Source organism: Oncorhynchus mykiss, chromosome 9 (genome assembly GCF_013265735.2).
Source record: "Oncorhynchus mykiss isolate Arlee chromosome 9, USDA_OmykA_1.1, whole genome shotgun sequence".
NCBI lineage: Eukaryota > Metazoa > Chordata > Actinopteri > Salmoniformes > Salmonidae > Oncorhynchus > Oncorhynchus mykiss.
In genome coordinates, this window is record NC_048573.1 from 41,013,009 (window position 1) to 41,036,307 (window position 23,299).

At 44.6% G+C, this 23,299-nt stretch overlaps 2 protein-coding genes across 4 annotated transcripts; both read right to left on the minus strand.

Moving 5' to 3' along the window:
* Positions 1 to 370: 370 nt before the first annotated feature.
* impdh2 (IMP (inosine 5'-monophosphate) dehydrogenase 2) lies at positions 371 to 11,785 on the minus strand. Of its 3 annotated transcripts, XM_036988002.1 has the most exons (16): positions 11,325 to 11,785; positions 9,900 to 9,948; positions 9,668 to 9,776; positions 9,495 to 9,596; positions 8,807 to 8,881; positions 8,133 to 8,339; positions 7,906 to 7,993; positions 7,583 to 7,782; positions 7,036 to 7,126; positions 6,784 to 6,879; positions 6,051 to 6,122; positions 2,370 to 2,513; positions 1,657 to 1,801; positions 1,182 to 1,325; positions 983 to 1,066; positions 371 to 694 (listed from the first exon to the last, which is right to left on the minus strand). In XM_036988002.1, exons 4-16 carry the CDS (start codon positions 9,561 to 9,563, stop codon positions 673 to 675), a joined length of 1,437 nt encoding a protein of 478 aa, XP_036843897.1. In that variant the 5' UTR covers positions 9,564 to 9,596; positions 9,668 to 9,776; positions 9,900 to 9,948; positions 11,325 to 11,785; the 3' UTR covers positions 371 to 672. The 3 variants fall into 3 exon arrangements, with proteins under 3 accessions (XP_036843897.1, XP_036843895.1, XP_036843896.1); XM_036988000.1 differs by lacking the exon at positions 9,668 to 9,776; XM_036988001.1 differs by lacking the exons at positions 6,051 to 6,122; positions 9,668 to 9,776 and having other exon boundaries at positions 11,325 to 11,783.
* A 1,456-nt stretch (positions 11,786 to 13,241) lies between these two features.
* Positions 13,242 to 21,394, minus strand: arih2 (ariadne homolog 2 (Drosophila)). The gene is made up of 15 exons (XM_021615694.2): positions 21,244 to 21,394; positions 19,777 to 20,197; positions 19,343 to 19,410; positions 19,159 to 19,231; positions 18,824 to 18,965; positions 18,411 to 18,532; positions 17,245 to 17,354; positions 16,990 to 17,107; positions 16,837 to 16,887; positions 16,656 to 16,677; positions 16,335 to 16,486; positions 15,685 to 15,828; positions 15,366 to 15,434; positions 13,914 to 14,030; positions 13,242 to 13,712 (listed from the first exon to the last, which is right to left on the minus strand). Exons 2-15 carry the CDS (start codon positions 20,014 to 20,016, stop codon positions 13,641 to 13,643), a joined length of 1,500 nt encoding a protein of 499 aa, XP_021471369.1. The 5' UTR covers positions 20,017 to 20,197; positions 21,244 to 21,394; the 3' UTR covers positions 13,242 to 13,640.
* Between the last annotated feature and the right edge of the window lie 1,905 nt (positions 21,395 to 23,299).

Here is a 23,299-nt window from a genome sequence, read left to right on the forward strand (position 1 = left end):
GCAAATACATGTAGTTGATATTGGAATGTTTAAATACACTTGGAAGTTATTGGTGTGTATTTGAAAATACTCAAATATACACAGAAGTGCATTTTTAAATACAAATATTGAAATACTCCCATGCATTTGAACCCAGGTCTGTTTGGTTCTAGGAGTACTTGAAATAATGTATTTGGAAAATAGTTTCAAATAGTAGGATATTTATAGAACATTGTGAAAATTGAAGTATTTCACTTCTGCCATATTTGAAAATACTAAAGACAGAGAATTTGTATTTTTAAATGAGAAATACCCATATATTTCAAACCAGCTCTGTATCTCTACACATGATACAATGACCATTCAAATTACCACAACAACAAAACAAACGTGTGGAAAAAAAACATTTTTATTTGACTTATTCACCTTTATTCACGTCAGTAGGACATGGAAGGCGTCTGCTAACACCAAAACACTCCATCACAATACTGACGGATAGACAAGACAGACATGCTCTGCTCTCCCTCAGCATAGACAGGGAACAACAGAAGGGGAAGACTGATGGTTTAGGCATAATTGACATTTGTGTTAGTGTGTGGGGGGGGGGGGGGGGTTGTCAAGTAGTTGTGTGTGCTTTCATGTGCGTACGCTTGAGGAACACAAGTCTGCAGCCCACTACTGTTGTTCTCGTCTTTAGAACAGGCACTTCTCATAACTGCAAGACAGGGAGGGGGAAAAAAGAGCCGGTTTAACAGATTAATGATCTGGTAACGAATTACCAACACGTTGAATCATGCCGAGATCGGAAAGACCTGTTAACAGGTTGAAGTGAGATTTGTTTGGAAAGGGGAACCATTTTAAATCTAGGAGTTTGCAGGTGGTATGTGAAACTGAGATGTTAAGAAAATCCCCTCGCCAAGCAAAGAATATATTGCAATGTTAGCCTCCGTGACAGCACAGTAGGCTAGTCAACACCGCCTAGCTAGATCACAGCGGTAAGTACCTGTGCAGGCTGTGGACTCCTCCCTCCATCTGGGCCGAAGTCGACCTCCTCTCAAACTTCAGATCCCCAGAATACATCATGGCTCTGCACGGGGAAGACAAATAGTGTTACGCGGAGCCCCCGAGCTCACACACACGTGCCGGTATCAAAGTAGGTGCACTTTGACAAAACATTCAGACGTGTGTGTGTGTGTGCGTACCTGAGCTGGGTGAGGCTCTTGGATCCGATGTCTTGACAGGAGTGTTGGATCCCAGCCAGCAGGTAGGGAATAAACTTATGGATAGAGCCCTTGTCCTGGACCGTCCCCGACACACCCTGGGCAACCTTGATCTTGTCACACTCACTGCAGAAAGACGGAGGAGGAAACAGGTAGAGAGAGAGAGAGAGAGAGAGAGAGAGAGGACGGGTCAGCTATATGTCATTTGTCTTTTGAGTGACTGCCTGCTGCCTGTTGCAAAGCCAGTTGCCCCTGAGTCGTAGTAATTGATTAGTGCACACCGTGGCGAAACATGTTGCAAAGGGAAGCAACAAGCGCTTCTTATTGGACAAGTTCAGGTAGTGCCTCCCTGTTTGTCTGTTTTATTTCATTTGGTGCCTAATGAATACAATTCTAGGGATAATAAAGATTTGTTTTACCGTATTAATAGTGCATTAGTATAACTAGGACTCAGTACCTGAAGTATCTGGTCTGGGAGCCCAGGTTCTTGTCCATGGCGTCCAGTGAGCCCATGCCTCGGTATTTCTTCAGCCTAATGCCGTCAGAGAAGAAGTATTCACCTGGAGCCTCGCTGGTGGCAGCCAGGAGAGAGCCCATCATCACTGGAGAGACACAAGGGGAGGAGAGATGAGAGAATGTACCTTTCATGCTTTGAGAGGGATTTGTGTGTGTTAGTACATTATTATATCAGTCTCTAAATGTGAGCCTGTAAGTACTAAAAGTAATGGCTAATGCTATGTGTAACGGCTAATGCTATGTGTAACGGCTAATGCTATGTGTCACGGCTAATGCTATGTGTCATGGCTAATGCTATCTGTAATGGCTAATGCTACGTGTAACGGCTAGGGAGATACCTAGTCAGTTATACAACTGAATGCATTCAACTGAAATGTGTCTTCCGCATTTAACCCAACCCCTCTGAATCGGAGAGGTGCCGCCTTGCTCAGGGGCAGAACGACAGATTTTTACCTTGTCAGCTCGGGGATTCGATCCAGCAACCCTTCGGTTACTGGCTCAATGCTCTAAACACTAGGCTATCTGCCGTAATGGCTAATGCTTTGTGTAATGGCTAATGCTTTGTGTAATGGCTAATGCTTTGTGTAATGGCTAATGCTATGTGTAATGGCTAATGCTATGTGTATGGGTATCTGATTTGAGCATGAGACACACCTGTAGATGCCCCAAGTGCCAGGGCTTTGGCGATGTGCCCCACGGTCTGGATGCCCCCATCGGCGATGACTGGCACCCCGAATCGACGGGCGTACTCAGACACCTTGTACACGGCGGTGGCCTGGGGACGCCCACACGCCAACACTGAGATAACAAGGGAAGGAAGACAGGCATGAACAAAGAACACACACACGTAGTGACAATGTTCATGCCTGCTTGAGGCCTACTTTGTGTCACTTGGTTCAATGGAGGCTGACAGGTCATGGTGGGGCATATCCCTGCATATGTAGCCCCCCCCCCCCAAGAGACAGACTAGGCATTAGGCATCCTCACACAGCAGACAGTCTGTCCTCGCCTGCCATTTTAGGTCGTCATTTACTGGTTTATCAAGTAAAAATCTCCATATCAGTATTTCTTGAATATGAATTCATATTTTCATTGATTTGCTGTATATTAAACATGGTTTTGGCTCGCTTGAGTGGATCATCTCATAATTAATTGGATTTCATCGTCTGTGCTTCCCTGATAAATGTAATCATTATGAAACTGATTACACAGCAAGCTGATGGGACAGGAAAGACCTTTTGGCATTTAGTAAGATAGGACTTCCCATTCACAAAGCATGATTCAACAAGTAGTCGACCAAACACACACACAATATTAGGCTACATTAGACAAATGTGATGTTTATTAAGGAAAATAACATTCATAAAATGAAAAGAAAAACAACTGAAACCGAGGAAGCCTTAGAAAGGGTTTTAGTTTATATGTTTTGAATTCAGGAAGCACAAGCATCTCTTCAGGAAGCATCTCTGCAGAAGGTCCTCTGATTGAGTGTAGTCTGGTGTGAAGGTGAACGGAAAGGCACTGGAGCGACGAACCGCCCTTGTTCTCTCTGCCTGGCCGGTTCCCCTCTCTCCACTGGGATTCTCTGCCTCTAAAACTATTACAGGGGCTGAGTCACTGGCTTACTGGTGCTCTTCCATGACGTCCTTAGGAGGGGTGCATCAGTTGAGTGCGTTGAGTCACTGACGTGATCTTCCTCGGGTTCGTGCCGTGGGGGAGAACTCCGTGGGCTATACTCGGCCTTGTCTCAGGGTAGTAAGTTGGTGGTTGAAGATATCTCTCTAGTGGTGTGGGGGCTGTGCTTTGGCAAAGTGGGTGGGGTTATATGCTGGCTGGTTGGCCCTGTCCGGGGGTATCGTCGGACGGGGCCACAGTGTCTCCCGACCCCCCCTGTCTCAGCCTCTAGTAATTATGCTGCAATAGTTTGTGTGTCGGGGGGCTAAGGTCAGTCTGTTATATATGTAGTATTTCTCCTGTCTTATCCAGAATCCTGTGTGAATTTAAGTATGCTCACTCTAACTCTCTTATTTCGGAGGACCTGAGCCCTAGGACCATGCCTCAAAACTATCTGGCCTGATGACTCCTCCCCAGTCCACCTGGTCATGCTGCTGCTTCAGTTTCAACTGTTCTGTCTGCGGCTATGGATCCCTGGTCTCTCACTCTCCGTCTCTCACTCTGAATGATTGGCTATGAAAAGCCAACTGACATTTACTCCTGATGTGCTGACCTGTTGCACCCTCTACAACCACTGTGATTATTATTATCTGACCCTGCTGGTCATCTATGAACGTTTGAACATCTTGGCCATGTTCAGTTATAACCTCCACCCGGCACAGCCAGAAGAGGACTGTCCACCCCTCAGGTTCCTCTCTAGGTTTTTTCCTAGGTTCCTGCTTTTCTAGGGAGTTTTTCCTAGCCACCGTGCTTCTACATCTGCATTGCTTGCTGTTTGGGGTTTTAGGCTGGGTTTCTGTACAGCTTTGTGACATCGGCTGATGTAAAAAGGGCTTTATAAATACATTTGATTGATTGATTATTTTTGCCCTCAACACTAAATATGAGAATTAGCAGATCATTTTTTTTTTATTTTATACATTGAACCTCTAGGCAAGACAGTTAAGAACTCATTCTTATTTACAATGACGGCCTACTCCGGCCAAACCCTAATGACGCTGGGCCAATTATGCGCCGCCCTATGGGACTCCCAATCACGGCCGGATGTGATACAGCCGGGACTCGAACCAACTAGGCAAGACAGTTAAGAACTCATTCTTATTTACAATGACGGCCTACTCCGGCCAAACCCTAATGACGCTGGGCCAATTATGCGCCGCCCTATGGGACTCCCAATCACGGCCGGATGTGATACAGCCGGGACTCGAACCAGGTACTATAGTGACACCTCTAGCACTGATATGCAGTACCTTATACCGCTGCGCCACTCAGGGAGCCCAAGTTTCAATGAATCCTGTTACCAGCCGTCAGTTCGGCCGAGAATGTTTTGATGAACTCTTACTCTGAAATGAGTTAATTACTATGCCTGAAGCCAACATCAAAGGAGGAAGTTGAGAAAGTGGAAAACATTATTTTAGGTTCGCGCTCACCTTTTTTTTTGTGTGTGTGATTGATATGCATATTCATGAGCTAACTGGGACTGGAATGAAATTGAGGAAATAATTCCCATAAACACTGAATACGAATTGATTAAATTGCAAAGCAGCACTACCAGAAAGCATTTGAAGAAGTGCATCTTCATCCCCTCTCAAAGGAACAATCTTATTATGAACAAACAGATAGTAAATCCTAAATTACAGGTTGGGTTTACAGTATAAGTTACAGTATTAAGTCAATGACTGTTACATGTGAATGGGGTGTAAGAAACAATGACATACTGTACGTAGATTCCTTCACGCGCTACAACAACCAGTCTAATCTGGAGCTAAGGGCTCGATCCCCACGCCTATATGAAAACATGACCACATGTTGATGTCCAGCTGACAGGAAAACTGTGGTTAAATCCAATCCATTGACACACACACACAGGTTAATGATTCTCAACGGAGAAAGACCTTTAACAGGAAATTGACAGGTGCAGAATGCTGAAACTGTAGAAACTGAACCTGTGATTGAACCTGTAGTAATTGGTATCGCTAAAGACATTGAAATCTGTTCCGGTTCAAGCTTGTTTCAGAGGGAAGGCGAACGGCCTAAATGACCGACACCGTGTCGTCTGAGACTGTCAAATCACACTACTAAAATACACTTCATCATATACACCCACCTTCTGCCCCCAAAACCGTAAGACAACTAAACAGTTAGTTAAATAGTTCCCCGGACCATCTACATTGACCCTTTTTGCAGTAGCTGTGACTACTCAAATATACTGCCGCTGTTTATTAAAATCACTCACTTTATTCCTAGTTACGCCGTATGTGCATATCTACCTCTATTACCTCGTACCCCTGCACATGAACCCAGTACTAGTACCCTGTGTTATTGTTACTCATTGTATATCTATTATTATTATTACGCGCTAAACTTTAAAATCATTTCTCTATTTTCTTTCTCTCTGCGTTGTTGGGAAGGGCCCGCAAGTAAGCCTTTCACTGTTAGTCTACACCCGTTGTTTTTTCAAACCATTAGTCAAGGACAAAAGGACAAGCAACCAAAACCCCCAAGGCCAGCTTAGCTACTTCTTCTACTGATGCAGAGCCATTAACCAACCAATGCAGACAGGCTGTGAAGGGGGGTAGACGGGCAGAGTGTGGTAGTGGAGCCAATTAGAGAGAAGAATGCCCTGCGCGGGGCAGGGGAGGCCTGGTGGGAGGGACTTACTGCAGTATCCCGTTACAGTAGTTGGGGTTTTGGGGCTGTGGAGATTTATACCAGGAGCAACACTGAGAGGCGCTAGAGAGACAGACATCACAGGCAGTGTGAATCCAAGAGAGCAGAGGTCCACAGAACGAAACATGAAATGGAGGTGGTGGGCAAGAGAGGGGAACAAAAAGAGAGACAGACGGATACCGAGACAAGGAGGTGATCAAGGAAGAGATAGATTGAAAATAATACAAACCAAAAACAGATAATGAAAGATAGAACAGAGAGAGAGAGGGGAGGATGAGGTGAAAGAGAAACAGAAAATAGAGGGTAAGACTGACAATTGATGGGGGAGTTGCGCGTGATTTATAAAAGACGTGCCCTCTTGAGAAAGTCCATTGTTTTTTGTCTGTTTGCAGAGTTTTGATCTGAAGCGGTTTGGCTGAAGTTTGAGGATGTTCCACACTCCAGTCCTTCAGCAGGTGGTCTTAATGGCCTGTATTAGAATGTAGCATGGCAGCACAAATTGATTCTGCCAAACTCTTCAGCATTCTCTACAGCCAGTGAGGGAGAAGGAAAGAACCTAGAACGAACCCTGTTATGGATGGGACCCTTTGTACAGAATCCTACAGTTGGCTAAAGGGCGATTTCCATTGTTAGCGGAAAGGTGGCCAGATTGGAGGCTCCCGATTGGGTTACAGCTGCTGCGTGTGAGTCGGGAGCTAGGCAGTCTGCCATTGGTCGGACTCACCTTCCTGTGTGATGCAGATGGAGCCACTGCCCATGCCCACTCGCAGGCCGTCCACCCCGGCGTCGATCAGGTTCTTGGCCTGGGCTGCAGTTACCACTGAGACAGACAGGGGGAGACAGAGATCAACAATGTCACAGGCAGGTGCAGTGCAATCATGAAGTGAGGGCAATTCTGAGAACACAGCATTTCTTGCTCGCTCTTTCTGTGTGTGTGTGATAGATATATATTTATTTATTTGTGTGTAACACTCACCATTGCCTCCAATGACCTGAAGCTGTGGGTATTTCTCTTTGATGTACTTAATCATGTTGATTTGGAAGATCGAGTTCCCTTGAGAGGAGTCCTGAATGAACGAGAGCAACAATAAAGGGGCAATCTGTGATTGCTACAGCGATCTTTAGACTTAATTATATGTACACACACATATTGATTCTTGAATAATATAACTTATTCAACTATCGTACCCCATACACATCACTGGTCGTACTTAATGATCGCACTCCGTTGTTTGTAAACATTGTAATTGTAAACAAACACGGTATAGCCACAAAACAAGGTTAAAACTATCATTTGGATATCATGTATGGTCAGTCCTTGTATCCATAGCTCCGTCTTGAGAAAGGTTACATTTCTCCAACGCCACCCCTCCACTTTTTACCAAAATAGAGGCGGGGTTGTCCACTCTGTTATTGTTTGAACCGCGGATTGCACCTTTAAAAGAACAGACTGAAGAAAAAGATGGAGAAAGTATCCATGAAGAGAATAACAAGTAGATGGGGTAGAAGAACCAGGAACCCACTAGTACGACCACATCTACGCCGCTCTGCACCAGCAGGTCCAGTCTGTATTTGTCGTCGTTGTGCGTGCCGATGGCTGCCCCACACAGCAGCTGTTTGCGTGAGTCTTTAGAGGCCAGGGGGAAGTCCCTGTTCTTCTTCAGGTCTGTCCTGGCGATGATGGACACCAAGCAGCCCTCCTTGTTCACTATGGGCAGCTTACCTACACAGAGACATGGCATTCAGAACACACGGGGCCATGTTGACGTAGGCTATATGACAAGTCTCGTTCATTTTTCCCCCTTCTTTTAACAGTGAACCTTCTCCCCGGGTCCCGCCTCCTCACCTTTCTTACTCCTCTGCAGGATCTCATTGGCCTCTTTCAGTGTCACTCCAGCTGGAGCTACGACAAGGTCCTCAAGCTTCGTCATCACCTGTAGTGGTGAAGGAAGGAGAAAACAAAAGACGATTAGCATGTACCTTCGGACGCGTGTCACGAGAGTGGCAGGGAAGTCCACTGAACACAATTATACAGATGTAAAAACACTGTGATACGCGTTGAGCCACACCCACCTCGTTGAGTGGCAGGATGTGCTCCTCCTCCTTCAGGAAGTCAATGTCCCGCGAGGAGATGATGCCAACGAGGTGCCCGCCCATGTGGCCGCTGTCTGTGATGGGGATGCCGCAGAAGCCGTGGCGTGCCTTGGCCTGGAACACGTCAGCCACACGGTCTGTAGGACTCATCACCACCGGGTCAGTGATGAAACCCTGCTCGTACCGCTGGGAGAGAGAGGGCAGGAAAGGCGAGAAGGGGGGGTGGGGGATGGGGGAGCGGAGGGAAGAGAGTGGAATGGGGTCGAGAGAAAGGAATGGGGTAGCAGGAGGAAGAATATAAGTGGGGGAGGGGAAAGAGGGACATGGGGAGGGAGAGAGAGAGAGGGTAGGGGTATCTATTAGGCTCTGCAAATCTACAGGGTATTTAAAAAGCACACCAGGGGGCATGAGGGACGGATGAAAAATGAAATAGGAGAAGAGAGAGAAAATGATTGCTTCCTGTTCTAGCGGGAACACGACAGTGAAACAGCTCCAACTAGGTTGGCAGGACGACCAAACCAAAGGACAGCAGGCAATAACATGAGTAGCAGAGACACACACACACACAAAAAATACACATGTAACAAAAGAAGAGAAATATGAAGGGAGATGAAGAGTGAGAGAGCGAGAGAACGTGTAGTAGGGGTCATCACCTTGACCTTGCGGACCTCGTTGGCCTGGAACTCTGGAGTGCAGTTGTGGTGGATGAAGCCTATTCCCCCCGTTAGCTGTAAGACGATTAGAAGAACATGTTAACTTGCCAGTTTGTGTGTGTGTGTGTGTGTGTGAGAGAGAGAACACGTGTCCTCAGACATGAACTCTAGCTGAAGTTGCCTGTAAGGATTTATGCAGAACAACTAGTTTCAAGTGAATTCTTGGCATTTGTTTTGCAGTGAAGACTATGTGATGTTTCCACTACAATGTTTGCCTCTGGGGGGAGGGGGGCTTTAAAATAGTAACCTAAGATGGTTGTTTTGTAAGTGACACATAATTGCAGCTGTTGTAGTCACTTCAACATACCCTGGGAGAAAGTACTGGTTGTTTTCCAATAGCTGTTGATGTTTCTGCTATTAGCTGTTTTATAGGGGGGGGGGGGGTTGTTGCTTGTGATCTCATGTCATCATGTGATCGGTCTGAGAGCAAATATGTTGTTTTGTATTCCTTGTTGCTTCCTTGGAAACTGTGCCAACAACTGCGAAGAAGATCGTTGATGTCGTTGCGTTTAACGATCGAAAGTTGGCCGAACACTGCTGTTCACTTCGTGTTATGCCGAGTCGACTTTTAACTAAAACCTTCCATTATGTCACCATGCTAAAGTGTGTATGTTCACAGCAGACTTACTGCCATGGCGATGGCCAGCGCCGACTCGGTGACGGTGTCCATGGGGGAGGATACAAAAGGCGTTTTCATGGTGATCTGCTTCGTCAGGGCTGAAGTCAAATCCTGCAGAGGACACAAACCAGTTACTACAAGTAACTACTTGTAACGAACACCTGTCGTAGTAACAAACACACCTTTCACGGCGCTCGGTTGCCAATCAAGACTACAATGGGAAGGTCTTCCTTGTAATCTTAAATGGAATCTTCGGTCGTATTCACTCGGCAACAAACGGAAGAAAACTGACTGGAAAAAGGGATGACCTGAACTTATCCAATAAGAAACATTGCAAAATGTTTTGCTATGGTGTGCACTAATGAATATGACACCAGGTCACGGAGGGTCAGAAGCCCTAAGGGTTCCACTCACCACCTGTTCCGATGTGAAGTCAATGTACCCTGGGAGAATCAGGAAGTCACTGAGAGAGAAAGAGAGAGAGAGAAAAGAGAAGAGAGGAAAAGAGAGAGAAAGAGAGCAGCTTCACATGCTGCATACAATCTAACAATGATTCTCACAGATATGCAATTTCACACGTGTCTCAGAATGTACAGTGAGGTGTTACAATATCACACGTGGGTCGGCCAAATGTGAATTTCCTTCTGCAGCTGGTTAATAAAGTAATATTCTATCCAATCGTTTTTAAATCAAATTCTACGATATCTTTCGACAGCACTTGAGTGGGACTGCAAAAGTTCATCGTCTGATCATCTGAGCAAATTGAGCTATCCGGAACTTGACGTGGGACTAACTGATATCTGATGCACGTGACGAGCAGGCAAACCAGTGTCCTGTGTTGCTACACGTTAGCGCTGACTTGTCAACACATTCCTGAAGGTCCCGAGAAGTGACGCAAATATGACTAAGTCACTTTGGATAAAATAATCTGCCAAATGGCGCAAATATTATTACAAACATATGTTTCCAAGCCACACCGTCTGTCTGGTACTAACGGGTTGAGATTTCGAAACATGCTGTTGCACAAGTACCTTCACTTTGAAGTATACCAGTACTATGTAGGCCCATGTTTCTAGGAGACTACTTTGCCTATATTAAGCATGGAATGCGCAGAATGAGATGCGATGGTATCTTCACTGAAGAGTAGACAAGAGATGAGGCACTGTGACAAATAGACTTATACTTCTGCCTAACAAATACCTACTGTTCATGCCAACACAATCATATTCTATAATATCTTGCTTGACATGGAGGTGGTGCCTTCAGGGTGTCATAATTAGCTACATTGTCACACGAGGAATGTCATGCCTGGTATTCCTAACTCAACTGCTGGGAAAACTAGTCTACCGACTGCAAACTTGAGTTGTTGTCGTGTGTGTTTAATATGTATGTTTAATAACAGACACTGAAAGTAGGCTTATTATTCATGAACAGACCCTAAGGGTGATAAGAGGAACGTTCAAATCACAGGCATGCATAGCTGAATTATAGCCAGGCCTATTCCAGAACCCCAAATATCCATTTACTTCTTTCAGGTACTATTTTTGCTCGATTTGAGTCAGTCCCCAAAATAAAACTGTTACTTAACTCGCGGTCATTTGGAAGCCTGAGTTGAGCCGGGAAACCTGAGTCGGTAGACCCACGGCCATGTAGAAAGAATTGCATGTAATGCAATGACTCAAAGCCCCTGCTTGCACAAATAATAGTGTCGCTAATGTGTCAACGACGAAATATACGGCTCTGGTTACTAGCTAGCTACAAAGGTTATCCAGGTTAACTCAAGAGAATTGCGATGGATTTCAACAAGCAGCCATGTGACTGCCAAACGTCAATAATTACTTGTAGGTAAGGCCGTCCCCGCAGTTGAAGAGTTGCTGCCCGCTGAGTCCATCATCGGGCACGTAACCAGTCTGTCCACTGATCAGGTAGTCCGCCATTATACAATTTATGTATCTACGTTAGTGTTTTATTAGTCACGTTGGTGCTAAACAGACAACGGCCCAAGAGACCGATAACTTTCTTCGTTTCTTCGCTTCACTCCTAACGTCAGTTTACGACCGGCGATCTGTCAGTCAGCTGCGGCGTGGTGCGACCGTGCGCTCCGTCTCTTGTCAAGAAGATCCTTTCCTGGGTATAAAAATGACATGTAATGCATTCACGACTGTATAACATTGACCGAAATGCCCTCTAATCTTCGGCCTTCAACGTTATTATCAAGCTCCTGTCCTGTCTGGAGATACCTCTGGTCCCACACGTTTTCGTCTGACAACCTTTTTCTTCTTTGGGGTTTTATGGCGGTGTGATACCAATATTTGGTGCATTTACCGCCACCTACCGCGCTGGAGTGGGATGGACACTATGGAGATGTTCTAGTTTCTGCGCCCTGGTTCAAGGGTTTTCAAACTTGAGCCCCTGGGTTAGGACCCCCTATAATGTGTGTTTATTTTCGTGAGCCAATTAAGTTCCTGAGAGCTGCATGGAGCTTGCAGTTTTAAAGCACAATTCCTGCTATTCTACACATTTTGCCATAGCTCATACCTTGTTCATATTTGAGGAAGGTCAGCTCTACCCTTTTGGGCCCGTAAGTAAGTTGGTCAGGTCCGACCAGTTTTGATGTTTGTAGGTTTTACAGTGAAGAACGTGATCTGTGGTTGACAGAGAACTCATTTTCAGCAATGACCTGGAGAAAATTTACAGGGGAGATTAATGACCCAGCAGGAAGATGGGGATGATTGAGGCCATGATGGTTTGAAGGCCCGAATGGGAATTTAGCCAGGACACCAGAGTTAATACCCAAACTCTTAGGATAAGTGGCATGGGATCTTTGGTGACCACCCAGTTAACATTCCATCAGAAAGACAGCACCCCACACAGGGCAATGTCCCAAAGCACTGCCGTGGGATGTTTTATTTAACCAGAGGAAAGAGTGCCTCCTACTGGATCTCCAACATCACTTCCAGCAGCTTCTGGTCTCCCATCCAGGGACCAACTGTTTAGCTTCCAAGGTAAACCAGCAGTGGCATGCAAGGTGAAATGCTGCTGGCATAAAAGTCACGTCATTTCCAGGACAGGTACTAACTCTCCCATACACTGGAAAAACCTTGCAGGTGTTGATTTCTGTCGTCCCCTATTTAAGTATTTGGACCGCCCACTAGTAAAGTGGCACACATAAAAGGAGACAGCATTACAGCAGTTATTAATATAGCTGGCACACCATGCGGCCTATATTTGGGCCTAGCAGGCTGACCTGAATAAGCAACGACTACACTGCAGCTCTTATTTAGAGGCCGTGTCAAAAGTAATGCATTGCGGAGGCCTGTTTGTGTTCTAACGGTCAGAGGTTGTCACAACATTAACGTCTGAAGTGTTCAGTATGGCTGCATTTAGACAGGCAACCCCATTCAGTTTTAGATATATTTTTTTTACTAAATGGTCTTTGGCCAATAAGCTCAGATGTGGTGAAAACTACAATTAGAGTTATGGGGGGGGGTACCAGAATTGGGCTGCCTGTCTAACAAAGTCTGACCTGTATCTGAGTAGCATGAAAGTCCTAAAGTTAAGTGTGTATACTGATTGAGCATGAAGGTGAACTGATAAAAGATCTGGGTCAACCCATTGACAACCACATAGCTGGTGAACCTAGCATGGGTGCCAGTTCCTTTCTGCTCTCATGGGCATTGTCGTTCATGTGTGATAATGAACACAAAAGAAAACTACATCTGGTTTAAAAACTCAGTAACTATTTCTGTACAACCGTTGAAAATTACAGCATTTCTTTAATGTTTTTTTGTTTGTTTTTTTACGAACTATCAATTTACAGAAAAAGGTGAACAATGTGAGAAAAAAATAACAGGTAGAGGGATGGTGTGGGAGAATTAAGAAGGTTTCTTTTTTTTGGCGGAGTGTTAAAGCATGTTTGTGTTCACGGTGTGTGTGCGCACATGCCCTCTCATTTCATGTTTAGTGTGTTTGAAGGTGGCGTTCTTGACATCTAAATGGGAGGGATACAGCCACACCATTCTGGGACCCTGTAGCAGACACAAAGAGCGCTTAACAAGGGAGGGATGAGTGTGCGGAGCCGTAGACAAAGGGATGGAAAGTGAAGGAAGCGAAGGAGTCAGGGAGCTGCTGGTGCTTCGCAGTAGTCTGGAGACTTCAGGTGTCATGGAAATCCTTCAGCAGCGTGCGTCTCCTCTGCTCAGCGATGTGCATCTGATTCTCCAGATCCTGAAAGAGAGCGAGTGGAAGAATTTCAATTGTTCAGTGTCTAAAACGAACAGTGCCTAGGGACGTACATATTTCAGGGGTCCTTTCTGATTTCCCAAGGCGTGCCATTAACCGGCAACTCCCGTGCTCCCGGCCAATGGAAGTCTTAATCTGGAAACTTTAAATATCCATATACACACACACCTTCCCCCTGTTCCTTACCCCTCTGTCATTAGCACTCAGCTCCCCCTCGCTCCCACTCTCGTAGCTGTCTGCTCGCTCCACCTTCCAGGACAGGTTCTCAATCTCCGCTTCCAGCTGGGCTTGCTGGTATTCAAACTGAATAGGACAAAATGCATTCATTAGGCTACTTGTTCATTATAGACAGCATGTTTATTTTATATTTTCTAAAATTTCAATTAGCAACTTGCAGCACCCTCCCCGTAAATGGATCTCAATTTGATTCAATGGCATCTTTGCAGACTGCAAACATCACTGAGTGAATTATTCTATAACCCCCTTGCAAATGTTGTTAGCAGAATGTGCTTTGCAAAAAAAAAAAAAAAAAAAAAAAAAAAAGTAAGTCACATGTTTGTCGTCAGTAGCTTATGCCTGCCCATGCCATAACCCCACTGCCATCATGGGGCACTGTTCAACGTCGACATCAGCAAACCGCTCACCCACACGACACCATACACGTTGTCTGCGGTTGCGAGGCCAGTTGGACGCACTGCCAAATTCTCTAAAATGACGTTGGAGGTGGCTTATGGTAGAGAAATTACCATTAAAATCTCTGGCAACAGCTCTGGTGGGCATTCCTGCAGTCAGCATGCAAATTGTACACTTCTCAAAGTATCTGCATGTTTTAGAGTGGCCTTTTGTCCCCAGCACAAAGTGCACCTGTGTAATGCCATTGAATCAGCTTCTTGATATGCCACACCGGTCAGGTGGATGATTTTTGGCAAAGGAGAAATGCTCACTAACAAGGATTCAAACAAATGTGCACAAAATGAGAAATAAGCTTTGTGTGAATGGACAATTTCTTGGATCTTTTATTTCAGCTCAAAACACTTTACATGTTGAGTTTATATTTTTGTTCAATGTATATTAATGGAATGCAGTAGTGTAAAGTACTTAAAAAAATACTACTTAAGTATTTATATTTTGGATAACTTTTACATCACTGAACAAAATTGACTTTTTATTCTATATATTGTCCCCTACACCCAAAAGTACTCGTTACATTTTGAATGCTTAGCAGGACAGGAAAACGGTCCAATTGACACACTTAAAGAGAACATACCTGGTCATCCCTACTGCCTCTGATCTGGCAGACTCACTAAACACACATGCTTCAATTGTAAATGTCTGAGTGTTGGTGTGACCCTGGCTTTCCTTAATACAAGGAATTTGAAAATATGTTTCACTTTTGATACATTGTAGCAATTACATTTACTTTTGATTCTTAAGTATATTTAAAACCAAAATAGTGTTAGCAATAGCAAATAGTAATGTTAGCAAATAGTGTTAGCATTTTACCGAAGTAGTATTTTTGTCCTGGGTGGGTTTCACCCGATTTTCTATTCAGGCATCTTTACTTTTACTCAAGACAGTTGGGTCCTTTCCCCCCCCCCGCTGACAGAATGTGGTAGCTTATACTAGACAGACACTCACCAGTTTTTTACGTGGACCAGACTCCATGTAGTAGGCGTAGGGGTAAGTATACTGCAGAGTGTAGCGACACTGTGGGACAGGCAGATTAGAGATCAGCACGACTTGCTATTGGTTCAAGGAGCAGTGTAGTGCAGTAGGTCAAATAAGTAACCTGATAACCCTTTCACACCATTATGCCGAGCGGAACCAAACTGCGCCGGATCAGATTTACACACTTGGTTTGGCACCTCTCAGGTAACAATAAAGTTGTGTGAAAAGCCCATGAAAACATGCGTGTTTTAATGTGTGCGTTTGGTCCTTTTGCGTGGGAACGTAGTACCTTGGCCAGGAGCTTAGCAGCGTTCTGCATGTACTGCCAGTCTATCCAGGTACCCAGGTTGTTCATCACCCGCTCTTGGATCTTCTCCTGGATCCGCTGGTACGTCTGAGCCTCCAGCTGGAGACTCTTATTGTGGTTCTCCCACTGAACACAAAACACACAGTCAGGACTGGAGAAAGAGTCAGAACAGACACATTCAAGAAACACACTTCTGGGTGATTCTGACAAAGATGTTTGTTCATTTGACATGATGTCTTTGCTTCTATAACACTCAAGAGTTGAACATGAGAGGTATTTGACAGTTGCCATAATCTAAAAGTACCAGAGATGACATGCAGACTACTTCTGTGGAAGTTTGCGTGACTGAGGAACATGTGTACTTTCCTATAAAGTGCACCGTATGTATTAATCTAATGATGGTCCATTTTTAATGTATGGCTCTGGTTGACATCACATGTGCTGAAAGCGGTGTAATGCTACGAGGTAGACAAGCCACCTGATTGACACTGTTACTCTGGCAACGCATAGGTGTTTGATGTAGTTCATGTCACAGCTGAAAGGTTCACCGAATTCCATACAAAACTCAGTGTGCACAGAAGTTACGTACTCGTCAGTGATGGTATCAGGTTAGTGTTTCGTATTCATCTCACCCTCTCAAAGTAGAAAAGGTATTTCTTGAGGGCCTCTCTGGCCTGTGCCTGCTGGCTCTGGTTGACGATGTCTGGGTTCTCCTTATAGCGACTGCACTCATAGTACTCACTGCCATGGGTCTTCCAGTCCCCCAGACACATCCAGCAGAAGTCTACACACATACAGATGACATTAACGGAAAAAACAAGGCGAGCTCAATGTCAAATGGGTTGCATACGGCTTGAGCCCGTTAAAAATCAGCAGAACGTTGGGGGGTAAATTGATGGGTAAAAAGGCTCATTTGGTGTTGAGCTGTAAGAAGCAGTGTAACAGATACACACCGTGTTTGCACTTGGAGCATTGCTGAAACAGAGGGGAAACACAATGTCAGACACTTAAAAGAAGCTGAAGTAAAAGTAGACTTTTGTAGAAAAGCTCCAGAGATTTAAAGAAAACTAATGCGAATGACAGTGTGCTGATGGCCGGCACAACCCAGATGATACAGATTCCATTACCACTCACCATGTGATTGCAGCCTCCATTCTTCTCAATGCAGATATTGCACTTGGGACACTGGGGGGGAAAGTCATTCGACATTAGACAAAAAGCAAAGGAGAACGTTTAAAAACCACACCTAATTTAAGTGTGTGCGCGCGCGTGTGTGGCCCGTCTCACATCTTTAGTGTGCGCACTGATGTAGTTGGCCGTTTCGGAATCGTCTGCACATTTGGTCAGCCACCTTCGAACAGTCGGGCAGTCTGTGGGGGCGTGGTACATGGCCCTGCATTTGAAACTGAGACAGTAGAGAAATAGTTAAGGGCATCCGCAGGGAGTCAAATGACATGACCATTGGTTTCTGACATGATACACATGACTCAAGTTGTGTACTGATCTGGGTGTTAGAGTTGTATGTGCTGGCGTCGGTCTTACCAGAAGACCTCATTGCAGTGGATGCACTGTACTCTGCGGGCCCGTGGCTCCTGCACTTGGATGACGATGGGGCAGTCTGCCCCTGGACACAGCTGCAACTGGAAGTGGCTCTGAAGAGAGAGGAGGCTTGTTCAGTCGTCTATCAACATGTCTGTGGACCATTCAAATGCGGCAAGTGTCCTTGGTCAGAACTAAACTTAATTTCTACTCAGTCCGACTCAGAAGACCGCTGATGCGCCTGTCGGTTTCCTTGTCGCAGAGACTTTTAAAAAGGCTCACCTTTCAGCTTCTAGAAGTTCTACATTTCTCAAAGAACGCACCGCTTTAATTGTCACATTTACAAATGTAAACAGGCAATTTTTAACACCACATTGCCTTGTAAATAATGATTTTGTAACACGTTCACTTTAATGAACAAAAGTCAGCTACAGTCAAAATGTTAACAAGCTAGCAAACCAAAATACCACTTGGTAGCTCATTTTGGTTGCCTGGCTTGCTGGACTAACATCCTTAAATTATTTTAACAGATGGGTTGATTGATATTAAAATAGAGCAGGTATGCTATTTGGACCATCCAGGCTGCTGATGTCATGCAAACACTTTTTGCGTTTATATAATTTCTCATGACGTTACTGCAGACATAACTGTCTACAGATGTAGTTAGACCCACTGTAAACCAGCCAAGACACCGGGCCTTACCGACAGCTACAGAGACCTTCAATAGCTAGGCAGGTCCTGACAAATATGCACACTGGCTGAAAGACGGACATTAAGAGGCCGATCGTTTCCTTTTATTAACAGTATGCTGGCAGTGTAATTTCACCGTTTGCTGTTCAAGAACAAAAGCTGCAGGGAGAAACAGAAAGGCAAAGAGGGACAGACCAATAGAAAGAGGGACAGACCAATAGAAAGAGGGACAGACCAATAGAAAGAGGGACAGACCAATAGAAAGAGGGACAGACCAATAGAAAGAGGGACAGACCAATAGAAAGAGGGACAGACCAATAGAAAGAGGGACAGACCAATAGAAAGAGGGACAGACCAATAGAAAGAGGGACAGACCAATAGAAAGAGGGACAGACCAATAGAAAGAGGGACAGAGAGACCGAGGGAAGCGCCCACAAGCAGCCAGACAGACCACCAGAAGGACAGGCTGAGACTCGTACCTCCACATAGTCCCTGAAGAGGTAGCGTCTATATTTGTCCTTCAGCTCCTCACCAGACAGCAGCGAGAGCACAAAGTCTTCTGGCATTTGGAGGGAACAGTCCTGAGCCATACAGGAGATGCCTGCACACAGAAAGATCAGCCATTTTAAATATTTTAAGCATACACCCTGAGCATAAAAAAAACATCTGGAGAAACGGATTTCAAATAAAAACAAATTTTATACGAGACAAATTTTAAAATGTAAACAGCCAAGGTACAGACAACGGAATATGATTGCAAGTAAAGGCTATCAAATAATTGTCACCGGGGTTCATCTTCAAAGCCTCTCATGTCACTATTCTCAAAGGAAAAACAAGCTGCTGACTTCTGAACACACTGACAGGTCGCATCAGCCCTAGCAGCACTGCTTACCCACTCCCATCCCATCTTTGACAAGTACAGTGCAATGCTGCTCCCAGCATCCTTTGCAGAAGGAGTGCTGACAGGGCAGCGCGAGCAGGGTGTCCCTCCGAACCAGCTGCAGACACACCCCACACTGGAGGGACTGAGGCGTCTGAGGACCGAAAGAAAACATCACACACACGATGGTCAAATGGTGGCCCAATGGCCAAATCTGGTCAGTGACAGTTCAGACCACCTACACAACTAGAACATAGAGTCCCTGTACCTATCCAGACAGAACCTTGAACTTAACCCAAATACATTACAAACAAACTCCATAGAAAGAGAGCACTCTTAGTACTTACAGGAACTGATCTGCAGGTGCTGCTGGGCTGGACCTGGGCGTCAGACAGCAACTGAGATGAACTTGACTTGTATCTAAAAAAGGCAAAACCAGGGAACCAGAAATCATATTCAAACCCGTTTATCAGAATATTTGCATAGTGTATGAAAATATGAGTGAGTAGGACTGAACTCGTGTGCGTTTACCTGTCCAGTATTTGTGACACTTGCCAGTGAAAGTGCACAAGGACCAGTTTAGCTACAGCAGGTAAAACCTGTCCAGAGAGAGGACAGAGAAGCATGGTTATGAACACAACTGTTCTCAGGAGGCAGCAGCAGACCCTTCAAGTACTTTCATTGATTACTTCTTTAAACTGATAACTACGGAGACTGGTAAGATAGGCACCTCATAACTAGATATCATATGACCGTGCCACAGATATGGTATGATATTTCTGTTCACCATTCAATTTAGGTTAACACACAGCCGACCGAGAAAAAATACGTGGCCCCTAACCTAACTCAGATATTTTCACACCCGTACTAGTTACAGTTAAGATTGAGGGTATGGTAATTGACCCTAGATGTGGTTAATTGTAACAATCTACCTCAATTACCCCTAAAACTAGCCCAACACAAACCTTCAGGATGGCGGCGATACTGTTGACCTCGTCGCAGAGCACCTTCTGACTCTCCCTGTAGTCGAGGCAGGTGAACTCGTACTCCTCTGGGTCGAACGAGTCAGACCCCTGCTGCTCCATGTCGCCGGCCACGCCTTCATAGTAGTCGGCTATGTCCCCCTGGTCGTCGTCGTCCCCCCCGTCATCATCCTCAGAGTTGACCCCGAGGTCATCCTCATTGATGTTCATGTCCACAGACATTCGCCGGCAGAGACGCCCTCACTCCCTGGGACTGGCTCTCTGGCCGTCAGAACCACCTGGGGAACTACAGAGCCCAGAGAAAAAGGCTCCACAAACTAGCCCAACACCGCTCAGCAGCAGCGGAAGAAGCAGAAGAAGTTACACTCCCCGTCTTTCATGAGGAACTGCCGAGATGGATGCTCTGAAAGGAGACAGAACTTGAGGATAAGCATGAGGGGGGGGGAAATAAAATGGTTCAGAAAAAAAAAAAAACTTGACAACGGTTGAGTCTGAGGATATTTATATGGACAAGGCTTCAGAAAGATCGGGAAACCACAGATAGCTCCCATGACCCCTGGGACTCTCCTTTCTTCTAGTTGTACATTAGACAAACAATATGATAACACGTGTGGGATACAAAGCACGCGAAGCGGCTTAATGCAGCGGTTTAAAGGATTACATGACGATGTTTTCCCCTACTGACAAGGCGGTAGGACAGTAGGCACAGGAGCAGCCGCGTGACATACCATCTAGTCCTAATAAGAAAAACGTGAATATTCAGCCACCTATAGTGACTTCTTGCATTCCCCCAAAAATATATCTCCACGTAGTGGGCGGTGTGGCGATTGTCTGCTCCTGTCCTACGGTTTGTGATGGACTTTGTGGCATGAACATAAAGCCATGGATCACCGCAGTAGGCAGCCAGGAGTTTGATATGTAACTTGCAACATTGACCTGGCCCCCAGGTCAGTGCTAGACGCTTGTTTGCATTCCCTACATGCTATAAATAGGCACTTATGCATACACGATATCATAGACGTAGTTAGGTGTGTACAGTGTAATACATCAAATGAGGTGGGTTCTGGCCGAATACACAAACATGACTGGCTCGTAGCTGGGTTTGCCTAGCCAATTTCCCAGCGCTAACGTTTGGCGAGCTAACGTTAGTTAACATACAATAAAGTAGAGGTTACCACAATAGCCGTTTTCCAAATAATTATTTTAATAATCAATAAAATACGCTATCCTAGACATAGGCAACGTAGATCAACAGCGGTGCCATTGTTCCAACCCGGAATTCACCAGAACTGATACATAACGAGTCGCTGATCCCCCTAGCCGCCGCATCTCTCACACGCTAACCCGGGGATTGGCATGTAAACAAGGCCGTCTGTGGCTCGTTAACAAACTAACTTACCTTATCGTTGGCATAACGCTTCCACACCAAGTACTGAAGTCTTTACTTACCTTCCAGGCCGAGTTGGGTCGCCTTGCAAATGAAGACAAAAGTGGATTTAAGTACCAGGACCAATTCTGAAAAACTCGCCAGCTAAGTGGAAGACAGAAAGTAAATTAATATTCAAAAATTGCGTCACTTCCGTGTCTCCATCGATGACACCCATTGGACAGTTATATTATTCAAGGCGGGGACCCAAATCAAGAGGATTCGATTAATCAGGCTCGAGCGCCGGGTTAGACATGTTTTACACCGGGTGAAAGTTGACCGCATATTCGTTTTGGAACCGGGCGCATGAGCCATGTGCCCCGTTCATAACCAAAGGCGAAGTTGGCTGAAAACAAATCACTAAATTAACCACGTGGAATAATGTGTAGGATTCTGTATTTTCACATGCAAAAACCGCTTTATCTACCTTCCCAATGAAAATTCAAGCATATCTTTAATGAAAAATACATGTTTCTGGACAATACACCATGCTGCCTGGCTGACAACATGACCGAGCGACGCAGATTACTGTTCATTTGAGAAAGGCGCTCCTCCCTCACCACTTTTGCCCGTTCACATCACGGGCCATAGACCGGTGCCCCGCGGTTTAGCATAATCGAATCTGCCCACTGTAATAGAAGTTTCTAGGGAATTAACAAATAATCTACATTATTCGTCCATTTCTAATACCAATACATTCTTATAACAATTAGTAGGAATCCAGACACAATGAATCAAGGTTTTAAGAACTGGCTCTGGCCAGACACTGCATCAACAGTACATTAACAATGAAATTAATGAAATTGAAAAAATACATGCCTACATGTGGGACACAATGACATAAAATCAGTCGGGTTTAAAGAATTTATGAAAGAAATCAACAACACTCTCGTGACTATTTTCTCTGAGAGGCTGGGAATATATTTATAGCTCTGATGCCTGTGTAATCCTGAGGGTGCATTCTTGGCTGTGGCTCAGTGACTGTCTGTCCTTGGATCGTGTTCTTCTTAACATTTCTATTGCCGGATTGCAACCAACTGAAAGTTGCATACACCGCCACCTACTGTACTGGAGTGTGAGGCCGGTTACAGCATCCATATTCTGCCTATTTGTCTTATCGCAAATCAAATTTTATTGGTCACATACATATATTTAGCAATGTTATTGCAATGTTATTGCGTGTGTAGCGAAATGCTTGTGTTCCTAGCTCCGAAGTGCAGTAGTATCTAACAATTCACAACAATATAGACAAATCTAAAGTAAAAATGGAATTAAGAAATACAGTACCAGTCAAAAGTTGTGAAACACCTCTTCATTCAATGATTTTACTTTATTTTTACTATTTTCTACATTGTAGAATAATAGCGAAGACATCAAAATTATGAAATCACACATATGGAATCATGTAGGAACCAAAAATAGTGTTAAACAAGTCAAAATACGTTTTTTATTCGAGATTCTTCAAAGTAGCCACCCTTTGCCTTGATGACAGCTTTGCACACTCTTGGCATTCTCTCAACCAGCTTCATGAGGAAGTCACCTGTAATGCATTTTAATTAACAGGTGTGCCTTGTTTTTTTTTTATATATGTTTATTATTTTACAATAAAAAATAAAATAAAAAAGACAGCAATACTAACAATGACATTCATTGTGCTATTGAATGGGATGGCCAATTTAGAGGACAAAACAAAACTTAACTCACACATACACAAAATAAAACAAAATCCTATTAGGTGGTACATGTATAAGATAACAGCATATAGTCATTACAAGCAGTGTAAGCCAAAAATACACAAGCAGTGTAAGCAGTGTAAGCCAAAAATACAGTGCCTTGCGAAAGTATTCGGCCCCCTTGAACTTTGCGACCTTTTGCCACATTTCAGGCTTCAAACATAAAGATATAAAACTGTATTTTTTGTGAAGAATCAACAACAAGTGGGACACAATCATGAAGTGGAACGACATTTATTGGATATTTCAAACTTTTTTAACAAATCAAAAACTGAAAAATTGGGCGTGCAAAATTATTCAGCCCCTTTACTTTCAGTGCAGCAAACTCTCTCCAGAAGTTCAGTGA